The sequence below is a fragment of the Aulostomus chinensis genome, chromosome 21 (assembly GCF_037954235.1).
Source record: "Aulostomus chinensis isolate RoL2024-O1b breed Wild chromosome 21, RoL_Achi_v1.0, whole genome shotgun sequence".
NCBI classification, from domain to species: domain Eukaryota; kingdom Metazoa; phylum Chordata; class Actinopteri; order Syngnathiformes; family Aulostomidae; genus Aulostomus; species Aulostomus chinensis.
In genome coordinates this window covers 21,117,893-21,131,179 of record NC_141340.1, presented here as the reverse complement: position 1 = coordinate 21,131,179, position 13,287 = coordinate 21,117,893, and the positions used below count along the sequence as shown (strand labels likewise).

At 43.8% G+C, this 13,287-nt stretch overlaps 1 protein-coding gene across 7 annotated transcripts in view; it reads left to right on the top strand.

Moving 5' to 3' along the window:
• Positions 1 to 13,287, top strand: part of slc12a7b (solute carrier family 12 member 7b) — a 76,060-nt gene that overhangs the window by 37,557 nt on the left and 25,216 nt on the right. For all 7 annotated transcript variants that reach the window (XM_086191973.1, XM_086191977.1, XM_086191976.1 and 4 more), the window contains exons 2-3: positions 11,386 to 11,480; positions 12,114 to 12,245. In XM_086191973.1, the coding sequence (XP_086048099.1) occupies positions 11,386 to 11,480; positions 12,114 to 12,245 (227 nt within the window). The remainder of the gene's footprint in view (positions 1 to 11,385; positions 11,481 to 12,113; positions 12,246 to 13,287) is intronic.

Here is a 13,287-nt window from a genome sequence, read left to right as displayed (position 1 = left end):
TTGTAGACATTTATGGAGGTGGAATGGGGTTGATCCAGAGCTGAGCTCTAGTCACAGTTTGTCATCTGAAGCGGATGAAATGAAAGAGAAATCAATTAATTCTTAATTAATTAATAATTAATTAGAAATCAGTCAATTATCGTAGTGCAAGAAACAACCAACATTTTTATAATTCAGGATATTTAGAACCTTGTCGGTAGACGCGCTGCTCAGTCTGGGAGCAGAGTCAAGTACATGACATTCCCGCCATGCTTGACCTCTGTGGGGGGGGGGGGGGGGGGTCCAGATGCTCCTGATGTTCCTGATGGGGGGGCAGTTCTGCCTCTGCAAGTGCTACACTAACAGGTAGAGGACGTGGTTTCCTCCAGAATCCATCCGTCTGATGAACACAGCACCTGTCTAGAGCCTCATGCCTGGACGCGTTGGAACACTCGTTTGCTTGATTATTTATGGCCAGCTGGCCTTCATAACAAACATTTGACTGTGTGTATTTTTGTTGTTGTTATTTGTTCCACCAAAACCAAAGTGCTCTTTGACTCATGTTGTGTAGAGCACAATTTTAGCTGTTTGTAACTTTATAAACATTACAAAAAGCAGTGTTGTCATCTTTGTCCTTGAAATAAAGCTGAGCTTTGTTGCACACTGCCAGTGGCGCAGACGCGTGACCTTTGATGTCACTGTTTTGACGTGTAACTGTCACAGAAACATGCCAGTGACTAAAGTCGTAGATCAGCTTCAGGACTTCCTCATTTCTTGTCCACGCTCGCCTTTGTGTCTCCTCTGACCACCAGGTGCGTATTTAGGTCTTGATCTCCCTCTGAACTTGCATGTGTGTGCATCAGCAGCTCTCCTGACCCGACACGAGAGCAGCTGATGTTTCGACTTTGTGCTCTGCAGGGTGAGCGGTGAAGTCAAAAGTAGGCTGCAGTATTTGCATTGTGGACTTGGTCGTCATCATAATTGAGCTGCTCTTCTGGAGGGAGAGAGCTGGAAGATGGATGATCTCATCCTCTCATTCAAGAGGCTTCTTCAGTCCAGATCTGAAGAAGGTGAAACATCCTAAAGAAAACTGAAGCAGTCCAGTGGCCTACAACAGCACTGAGGAGATACCGCGACCGGAATGACTGAGAATCTTCACCGATCTCGGCATCATGCAACCTTCTCTCCCCACACAACAGCTCACAGCAGGGCTGGCGTGTCTGATCCCGACTACAGCACGTTTAGTGTTCTCCAGATCAACCCAACTCCCTCTGGACTTGATAGTGTTCTGATCTAACTGTTAGCTCCCTCAAGGCAGGGTGAAGTAATCCATGGGACATGCTAACATGTAATGCTCATGGAGGCTAACATGAGTTGACAGGGCCAGTGTCCTGTTACTGCTGTGGTGAATGAATCTGGACCATGTCCCCCAGGACCAGGGAGCACACGCACGCATATTGACGTTAACACATCAACAGTCATGGTCAGATAGTTATCATTCATCATCTCACTGCTCTCCCGTGTGCTTACGCTGTGCTGTTAGCAGAAGAATACTGCAGTACTTGTAGTTGTCGCAGCTGGCACCTTTGCCTAGTGTGGAATAGCGATGTACAAGTGTGAGTCAAGGTCACTGCGAGATTTAATGAGGGACACATTTTGTACTGCTGGTCAGTCATTACCTTGTGTTTCCAATATTTTGTCACCTGGAGGAGCGCCATACCTGCGTGGTAGGAGCGTATTATTAGGCCTCGTACCTTGAGGGATCAGCAAACGTCCTGTTCTAAACCACCTTACACATGGCCACATTCTAAATGCACCTGATTTGGAAACAGTGCTACCACTTTTAGCTCGCTGCTAGACCTCAGAGAGGATTTGCTAGCATGATTTTAGACCATGATTACCTGTGGTAAAGCTGTCAGCCCGGTTCACTGCAGCCTCGTCTGCTGCAGACGACACAAAAGTCTCTACTTTTGAATTCATTCCCTTTTGTCCCAGCCCACTGTAACGCTGTCGCCTTACCTAATATGTTCTGCTGTCTCATTTCTACTGTGTTTTAAAGAGCTGTGCAGTACAAGGACGGCGTGACTTTCCCTGTGATTAGCAGCAGGCTAAGCTGCATGCTGCAAGCCTCTTATTCCCACTGCAGCTGAATCAAGCAGTAAAAGTTACCCATGAAATCCCCGACCCAGCTGAGTTGTGTTGGCAGCAGCACTGATGACGGAACATGGAACATTCACTTGATAGTTCATTTGTCTGTCAGCAGGACAAAAATGCTCAGGATGATTTTAGGAACTCTTTGGGTTTAGTTTCCAGTTTCCAGTAAGATGAACATCTTTAGAATTTGGACCGGTGGTTCACCATTCAGTCCAGAAATGCTGTGACCTACAGAAGAAGTGGGACAGCAGGGTTGAGACGTCTGTTTTGAAATATCGCCGACGTGCAGTTAGAGTGGAGAACACCGGTAACGAGCTCTCACTTAGCGCCCCCCCCCGAGTAAAATGAATGAAGGTTATTGTAATTTCAGTGACAGTCATTAAGACGACATAATAATCATAAATATGAACATATTCAACATGACATATTTTAATGAAATAACTCATCAATAATTAAATACTTAAATAATAATTAAAGGTTTAAACCATGAAAGATACACAACCTGAATATGTTGAGATTCAGCTGTGGTAGCTGATGTAATACCTGAGTTTATCCTGGTATGTGCCCGACAGGGACAGTCTGAATACTTTATAATTGTGTTTCTATGTATTTTTATAATTATACAATGTTTTATCACAGTGTATTTCATGAAACAAGATTAAAGGATTGAAGAAATATAAAGGACTTCTGTCAGTCGTGTCATGAGTGTGTGGAAGGATCTTGAGCTGCAGGTTGATCTGCATGTGTGCTTGACGTTATTCACATATCAGCTGATTATAGTGCCACTGATGGTGCTGCTCCTCGCACCATCCTGATTCCACCCCAGAGCGTGAGCCGGACCAGGAAACCATCTAAACATGACCGGAGCGTCACTGCACCGCTCACACAAACTGCTGGGGAATACATTTATACATTTAACTTTAAGCATTTGCGTGTGTGTTTCGATCTCTTTAATATCAGTGCAGTTTGGTTACCTATAGATGCACCGTCAAACATAACAATAGTAATGCTAATATGATGTTATTGCTATAATCAGTGAATACTAGAACCAATACAGTGTCTGCAGCAGGCACAGGTTCCTTTGTTGTGTTTATGTGCTTTCAACATTCTCAAGTCTCTTCTCTTCTGACAGAATCTTCCATCCAACACCTCGTCCTTGTTTCCTGTTGTATTTTCCACTCTTATTCTTTTTGAACTGCATGTTTACTGTTGTCGTGTCCTCGTTACTGTGCGATTGCCTCATGATTGTTTGTGTCTGTTTGCAAGTTTTGTGAGCATCCTTGTTGGATGACACATCTGAGCTCTGTCTTTGCTCAACATTGGTCCCCCACCCACCTTAATCACAGTTGAAGCCTAGCTGAAGCCTAGCTGAAGCACAGCTGAAGCATAGCTGAAGCCTAGCTGAAGCTCAGCTGAATCTTAGCTGAAGTATACGTGAAGCCTAGCTGAAGCATAGCTGAATCCTAGCTGAAGCATAGCTGGAGCCTAGCTGAAGCATAGCTGAAGCCTAGCTGAAACCCAGCTGAAGCCCAGCTGAATCCTAGCTGAAGCATAGCTGAATCCTAGCTGAAGCCTAGCTGAAACCCAGCTGAAGCATAGATGAATCCTAGCTGAAGCCCAGCTGAAGCCTAGCCGAAACCCAGCTGAAGCATAGCTGAATCCTAGCTGAAGCTCAGCTGAATCCTAGCTGGAGCCCAGCTGAAACCCAGCTGAAGCCCAGCTGAATCCTAGCTGAAGCCCAGCTGAATCCTAGCTGAAGCATAGCTGAAACCTAGCTGAAGCCTAGCTGAATCCTAGCTGAAGCCCAGCTGAAACCCAGCTGAAGCTTATCTGAAGCCTAGCTGAAGCCCAGCTGAAGCCTAGCTGAAGCCCAGCTGAAGCCTAACCCCCAGCCTGCTGCGTGGAGGTCAGTATTTTGAAGAGAACAAGAAAAGTCTGGTGGATTTAATGATGAGCCCTGCTGCTGCTTCTCCTGCTTAGTTTTGGTTTCTCTTCCCCAGAACAAGGCAACTTAATTTGAGAGTGGATTCACAGCAGTTGCATGATAGTAAGTAAGTGGTTTGGTAGGAATGTGGAACAGCAGTTGATGTAATATGACATGATGAGATGTGACCAGAACTTTCCAGTTTTGACATGGTGAAGGAAAGCAAAGGGACGCTGGCATGCTCTCAGAAATGTCCTCTATCTGTGCGCTCTGAGACCTCCTGACTCCTCACACCTGGATGCGATGGTGCCCTCACACGTGGAGCCGGCTGCTCATTCAAAGCATTTGCTCAGTGCACGGCTGTGCACGTTTCTGGCTCGGGCAGCAGACACGATGTGGTTCACAGTTTGGTGCTAGAATATTCTCCCTGAAGAGCTCGGCTGTGTGACCCGGCTGGACTGGACCGAGAACAACACCTCGACTACATCTTACATTGCTTGACCAAGGCTGTTTGACAGAGACACAAATACTGAATGGGTTGGCGTGGGGGAGATGAATGCTGTAAAGATGAAATGAGCAACGTAAACTCACAATCTATCCCAAAATATGTCCGTTTGCTCCTGCAGGAAGAACAAACCTTGTTGTACTTTACAAATGATAAGTTACATTTTTCTAAGTCTCTTGAGACTGATAAATCCGTTAAAGTTGTCGGTGACAATATTTCCAAGCAAACCATAGAAATGTGCTGCCCCCTCAGTCGTGATCAGTTTGTGAGGCTCACTGTTGAGCTTCACTTGCCTTTGCGTGTATTTCTACTTCACCATCGTCCTCATCACGGGAGTCCACGCCACCGTTCTCCTAGCTGAACTTTCCAGGAGCACCTGCACAAGATTTCAGAGCACCGTGCAATGCCACACATTCATATCTGTTTCCAGGCGTGTATCTTTCATTAATGCTTCAGTAATCAACAGTAGGAATGCACAATGGTATCATTGGTATTGGCAGATGTTGATCATTTTTTAAATATATAACTTTTATAACGGCCCGGATTTGCTGAAGTCTCTGTTTCAGTACATGAATATCATATGAACTTGATTTCATACAGATGATATTGGTCAATATCAGAAAAATCAGTTGTAATAATGTCAACATGTAGGGTACTGGCAAATAACCCAATATGGTTCGTCCCTAATCAAGGGACGGTTGACTTCAGTGATTGGCGGCTGCTCTCCTGCAGCCTGAATCCGGTTATTTCAAGATTCCTGCCCATCTTTACATGTTGGGATTTGTGTCTTTGTGGTGATAATAGATGCAGAATAAAATTCAGTAATTGTACCTTGTACACAGTTGACATTCATCAGGTGAAAGGAATTGAATTTGTGTGTGTGAATTTTTGTTTTTTTAATTTTGTGCTTCTTTCATAGTGAGCAGTGAGGCGGAGGCCTGTTGCTCATTCTACCCTGTGGGCTGGGCTGGTCACCAGACGCAGCTCCATGAGCAGCCTCGGCCGTCTGCTGGCCTTCACGTCAGTCTACGACCGCAACACTCGACCCTTTTATGGCTTTTTGTGGCTCTTTTAAGTCGCACTTAAAAAAAAATCTAAATAAGAAAATCAATTTCTAAAAGCCTCCATGACATTACTGCTGTGCCGTCGCCGTTAGAGCAACTCGTGCCTGCTTTAATCAATGATTAATGGCTGTTAGGGAGAAAGGGGATGATTTGTGGCTCTTGCAAAAATCCCTCCAACCATCCATCCATCCATCCATCCCTCCCTCCAACCACCCATCCCTCCTCCATCCATCCAACCATCCATCCATCCATCCCTCCCTCCATCCATCCATCCCTCCAACCATCCATCCATCCATCCATCCCTCCATCCATCCCTCCCTCCATCCATCCATCCCTCCTCCATCCATCCCTCCATCCATCCAACCATCCATCCATCCATCCCTCCCTCCATCCATCCATCCATCCATCCCTCCATCCATCCATCCCTCCATCCATCCATCCATCCATCCATCCCTCCCTCCATCCATCCATCCATCCATCATCCCTCCATTTTCTCCCTCTTCTCCTGTTGAGGGTGGTGGGGGTGGAGCCTATCCCAGCAGCCTTCCCCCTGGACAGGTCACCAGTCCATGGCAGGGCCAACACATAGAGACAGACAACCATTGGCTCTCCCAGCCACACCTATGGTCAATTTAGAGTCTGGATTAACCTGGTCCCTCTTGATGTCTTTGGACTGTGGAGGAAGCTGGAGTACCAGAGAGAACCCAGCAGGAACAGGGGGAACATGGAGACTCACACAGAAAGACCCCCTGCTGCAGCCGGGGCTCCACCCACAACCTTCTTGCTGGGGGGCCACAGTGCTGACCACAGCACCACCAGGCCGCCCCCTGCAAAATTATTTTTTCAAAGAGGCTCCGAGAGCAAGGTTGGGAACCGCGGGTACAAGAACTCATCGTCCATTTCTGAAAACAAGGCACTGATCCCCAAACCTCTTTTCGTTGGTGATGAGAGTTTGTGGAAAGAGTCCAAACCTTCAGGTTTCTGGGGGTTGGTACCTCTGACAACCTCAGCTGGTCTGCCAGCACGAGGGATGCTGTGTAGAAGGCTCGATCATGCCTGAGTCAGCTGAAGAGGAGCGGTCCGGATGAACAGCTGCTGGTGATGCTGTGGTGTCCCGCGCTGACTGAGCTCGTGTGCTGCGTCACTGGTGGTAGCTGGCTGCTCAGCTACCGACAGAACCAGAAGACCCTGCAGGGCCCAGAAAATCAGCAGCTGTTCCTGCTCCCCCTGGAAGAGATGCTAACACCTGCTACCTGAGCAGAGCCCCGCCCCCAACTACCTATTATTGATTTGAGCTTCCTATGACTGATTTGAGCTTCCTATGATTGATTTGAGCTTCCTATGATTGATTTGAGCGACCTACGATTGATTTGAGCGACCTACGATTGATTTGAGCGACCTATTATTGATTTGAGCGACCTATTATTGATTTGAGCGACCTACGATTGATTTGAGCTTCCTATTATTGATTTGAGCGACCTACGATTGATTTGAGCGACCTACGATTGATTTGAGCTTCCTATGATTGATTTGAGCGACCTACGATTGATTTGAGCGACCTACGATTGATTTGAGCTTCCTATGACTGATTTGAGCTTCCTATGATTGATTTGAGCTTCCTATGATTGATTTGAGCGACCTATTATTGATTTGAGCTTCCTATGATTGATTTGAGCGACCTACGATTGATTTAAGCGACCTACTATTGATTTGAGCGACCTATGATTGATTTGAGCTTGCTATGATTGATTTGAGCTTCCTACGATTGATTTGAGCGACCTACGATTGATTTGAGCGACCTACGATTGATTTGAGCGACCTACGATTGATTTGAGCTTGCTATGATTGATTTGAGCTTCCTATGATTGATTTGAGCGACGTACGATTGATTTGAGCGACCTACGATTGATTTGAGCGACCTACGATTGATTTGAGCGACCTACGATTGATTTTAGCTTCCTATGATTGATTTGAGCGACCTACGATTGATTTGAACGACCTGTTATTGATTTGAGCGACCTACGATTGATTTGAGCTTCCTATTATTGATATGAGCGACCTACAATTGATTTGAGCTACCTATGATTGATTTGAGCTTCCTATGATTGATTTGAGCTTCCTATGATTGATTTGAGCAACCTGCGATTGATTTGAGCTTCCTATCATTGATTTGAGCTTCCTATCATTGATTTGAGCTTCCTATTATTGATTTGAGCTTCCTATGATTGATTTGAGCGACCTATCTTTGATTTGAGCTTCCTATTATTGATTTGAGCTTCCTAATATTGATTTGAGCTTCCTATTATTGATTTGAGCTTCCTATTATTGATTTGAGCTTCCTATTATTGATTTGAGCGACCTATTATTGATTTGAGCGACCTACGAATGATTTGAGCGACCTACGATTGATTTGAGCGACCTATTATTGATTTGAGCTACCTACGATTGATTTGAGCTACCTACGATTGATTTGAGCGACCTATGATTGATTTGATCGACCTATGATTGATTTGAGCTTCCTATGATTGATTTGAGCTTGCTATGATTGATTTGAGCTTCCTATGATTGATTTGAGCGACCTACGATTGATTTGAGCGACCTACGATTGATTTGAGCGACCTACGATTGATTTGAGCTTCCTATGATTGATTTGAGCGACCTACGATTGATTTGAACGACCTATTATTGATTTGAGCGACCTACGATTGATTTGAGCTTCCTATTATTGATATGAGCGACCTATTATTGATTTGAGCGACCTATGATTGATTTGAGCGACCTACGATTGATTTGAGCGACCTATGATTGATTTGAGCTTGCTATGATTGATTTGAGCTTCCTATGATTGATTTGAGCGACCTACGATTGATTTGAGCGACCTACGATTGATTTGAGCGACCTATGATTGATTTTAGCTTCCTATGATTGATTTGAGCGACCTACGATTGATTTGAACGACCTATTATTGATTTGAGCGACCTACGATTGATTTGAGCTTCCTATTATTGATATGAGCGACCTACAAATGATTTGAGCTACCTATGATTGATTTGAGCTTCTTATGATTGATTTGAGCTTCCTATGATTGATTTGAGCGATCTGCGATTGATTTGAGCTTCCTATCATTGATTTGAGCTTCCTATCATTGATTTGAGCTTCCTATTATTGATTTGAGCTTCCTATGATTGATTTGAGCGACCTATCTTTGATTTGAGCTTCCTATTATTGATTTGAGCTTCCTAATATTGATTTGAGCTTCCTATTATTGATTTGAGCTTCCTATTATTGATTTGAGCTTCCTATTATTGATTTGAGCGACCTATTATTGATTTGAGCGACCTACGATTGATTTGAGTGACCTACGATTGATTTGAGCGACCTATTATTGATTTGAGCGACCTATTATTGATTTGAGCGACCTATTATTGATTTGAGCTACCTACGATTGATTTGAGCTACCTACGATTGATTTGAGCTTGCTATGATTGATTTGAGCTTGCTATGATTGATTTGAGCTTCCTATGATTGATTTGAGCGACCTACGATTGATTTGAGCGACCTACGATTGATTTGAGCGACCTACGATTGATTTGAGCGACCTACGATTGATTTGAGCTTCCTATGATTGATTTGAGCGACCTACAATTGATTTGAACGACCTATTATTGATTTGAGCGACCTACGATTGATTTGAGCTTCCTATCATTGATATGAGCGACCTATTATTGATTTCAGCTACCTATGATTGATTTGAGCGACCTACGATTGATTTGAGCGACCTATGATTGATTTGAGCTTGCTATGATTGATTTGAGCTTCCTATGATTGATTTGAGCGACGTACGATTGATTTGAGCGACCTACGATTGATTTGAGCGACCTACGATTGATTTTAGCTTCCTATGATTGATTTGAGCGACCTACGATTGATTTGAACGACCTATTATTGATTTGAGCGACCTACGATTGATTTGAGCTTCCTATTATTGATTTGAGCTTCCTATTATTGATTTGAGCTTCCTATTATTGATTTGAGCGACCTATTATTGATTTGAGCGACCTACGATTGATTTGAGTGACCTACGATTGATTTGAGCGACCTATTATTGATTTGAGCGACCTATTATTGATTTGAGCGACCTATTATTGATTTGAGCTACCTACGATTGATTTGAGCTACCTACGATTGATTTGAGCTTGCTATGATTGATTTGAGCTTGCTATGATTGATTTGAGCTTCCTATGATTGATTTGAGCGACCTACGATTGATTTGAGCGACCTACGATTGATTTGAGCGACCTACGATTGATTTGAGCGACCTACGATTGATTTGAGCTTCCTATGATTGATTTGAGCGACCTACAATTGATTTGAACGACCTATTATTGATTTGAGCGACCTACGATTGATTTGAGCTTCCTATCATTGATATGAGCGACCTATTATTGATTTCAGCTACCTATGATTGATTTGAGCGACCTACGATTGATTTGAGCGACCTATGATTGATTTGAGCTTGCTATGATTGATTTGAGCTTCCTATGATTGATTTGAGCGACGTACGATTGATTTGAGCGACCTACGATTGATTTGAGCGACCTACGATTGATTTTAGCTTCCTATGATTGATTTGAGCGACCTACGATTGATTTGAACGACCTATTATTGATTTGAGCGACCTACGATTGATTTGAGCTTCCTATTATTGATATGAGCGACCTACGATTGATTTGAGCTACCTATGATTGATTTGAGCTTCCTATGATTGATTTGAGCTTCCTATGATTGATTTGAGCGACCTGCGATTGATTTGAGCTTCCTATCATTGATTTGAGCTTCCTATCATTGATTTGAGCTTCCTTTGATTGATTTGAGCTACCTATGATTGATTTGAGCGACCTATCTTTGATTTGAGCTTCCTATTATTGATTTGAGCTTCCTAATATTGATTTGAGCTTCCTATTATTGATTTGAGCTTCCTAATATTGATTTGAGCTTCCTATTATTGATTTGAGCTTCCTAATATTGATTTGAGCTTCCTATTATTGATTTGAGCAACCTATTATTGATTTGAGCTTCCTGTTATTGATTTGAGTGACCTATTGGTTTAGCCCTTTGTTATTGAATGTGTATGGGGACTGTTATGTGTGGTAGATTTTCTGTGGCACCTTAACAAAGAGTAGCATTTTTAATTTTGTTATATAGTTTTCAGCAGTATGATGATGCTGAAGTCACTTTGACATATGTCATTAAAGTGAAGGCAACTGGAAAATATATCAGAATGTGGACTTGTCATGCAAAATTAAAGATAACATGTGACAGCAGCTGATCTTAACGATATCAGCACTCTGACATCACGAGGGGGCTTTGTGAAGAACAGAGGATCATATCGAATGTTTTAAAACCGGTATGAATTGAGAAACTTCTACATTTCTGTGTTCCTTTGGTCACTTGCTGCCATCTTAACAGTAATTTGCAAGGCATGCTGGGACATTTCCCATAACCCTCGGTTTGAAGGGCTATGTTGCTGTAGCATATTCCCGTACACGGTTATCCCAAGAAGTATGAGGACAGTCGTGAATATCAGTCGTTTCACTTCATATCATGCCACAGTAGTCTGAACCAGTGGAGGATGATAACATAGCACCCTGTATTTTACCTCTGGGTGTCAGTCGAGGTCGCTGCTGCTCACCTAAACCTCCTGATTCTGCTTTACTGTGAAACCAACATGACCGATAAACATCTTTGTGTTTCCACAGGTGATGGTGTCCCGAAGGAAAACAGTCCCTTCATCAACAACACCGACAACGACAAAGGCAACAGTTACGATGGCACCAACATGGCGCTTTTTGAGGTGACAGTTTAATTATCTTCAACTTGACATCTCTTGTAGTTGTTTTACTGCATACCGATAATAGGCCATGCAAGAGAGCCCCAAAGCCCTTCTGGAAGGGCCCTGAACGTACCCTCTTAAATTAAACACAGGCTGACGGATCTACGTCTGCAGCTTGAGTTCAAACCAGCTTGTAAATGTCAAATGCAGCCCAAACCCTTCATTAATGTGCAGAGTGCTGCGGCTAACATCACAAGCTGTGGTGAACTGAACAAACGGCCCATGCGCGCCCCACGAATGCAACCATCAAACAGGTTATTGGTGCGTTCCTTGTACTTGATTCAGCTGAACCTTTGACTATGTGGTCGCCGGCCCCTTGAGGGGAATCAATCAAGCAGGATGGTTCTGTTCTGACCTCTTGACCTGCTATTTTGAGCAGTTAAACAAAAATACATTTTTCACTGTTCCTTTTCAGTTCTGAGGAAATTACTACACTTAACCAACCACACAAATAAGCCTATAAGTACTAACCTCTGTATTTAAGCAGGGCTGTGTATTGGATTCAAACTAATGTCTCCTCCAGTCGTACGGACGCGCATTACAATATGATGCACTGTTATTCAACACGTCAACACGCATGTTTTTGTCTTGCAGGAGGAGATGGACAGCAACCCCATGGTGTCATCTCTCCTCAATAAATTGGCAAACTACACCAATCTGACCCAGGGGGCCCAGGAGCACGAGGAGGCTGATGAGGATGAAGGGCCGAAGAAGAAAGCTGTCAAGGTACAGTGGGGGGGCCCGTTCCATATGTGTGTGTTCTGGCTGTAGGCAGTGTTGCTGTCTACATGGAGAACAGTGTGGTTCTGTGGAACAGTTACTCTTTTAAACCTGATGACCTGCTATTACATAAGCAGGTCTTTGACCAGCTGTTTGTTTAATTCTCAAATCTTTCTGGAGAATACACACACACACATACACACACACACACAGTCCTTCTTCTGTCCTCCACAGCATTGTTGGACACTCTTCAGTGTCTTCTAACACAGGACCAGCAGATGTAAAGGAGATGCTCCAGCAGCTTCTGTTTTCCTGGAGTCTTCGTCTTGGGCTCTGTCTGCTCTGGGATCCTCTGATGCTTGTGTTTGTTCTCAAAAACATAAAGTTACAGGAACCAAACAGTCATCATGCAGCTCAGACATGCTAACCACAGCTTCCTGGCTCCTGCTTGGAAGCGGGCCTGTAGCAACGCCCAGCGGCTTGCGGGAACATTCTTGTAAAAAGTACGAGTGGCATACTTTGGAAGGTAGCCCAAAGAGGCAGTGACTTCAGTTTGAGGCGATCGATAAGAGACTCGTGGAGTTTTAGACAGAGAATTCAGAAATGCCCCTGTTGCCGATGTCTCTTTACTGTGTTTGGGAAACTAGAGCTTCCTCCCAGGATTTGTCCTTTAGCACGGTTGCGTTGAAGGATCTTCTTCAGTATTTTACGTGTTTGCTACTGCAGTACTTCATTCTAGTGGTATACAAGTCTCTGGGATTAAGGTTTTGATTCCTTTTAAGTCAGTTCATTCCATTGTTATAAAAGATGTAGTGGAATCGTCTCCTTGTTAACAGTTGCAAAATTGAGGATTTCATGATGTCACACTTTTGGACTGATGGTTAAAAAAAAGATGTGTGTAAAATGAAGTGGGGGTGGGGGGGGTAGACCCTGCAGAATGTACCGGTTACGCTGATACGTTGATACCCTCAATTTAGGACGAAGTGATGAAGTTGAAGCCAGAAGCTTCAGCTTTGAGTAGCAATAACAGCTCCAGCTGTTCTGGTTT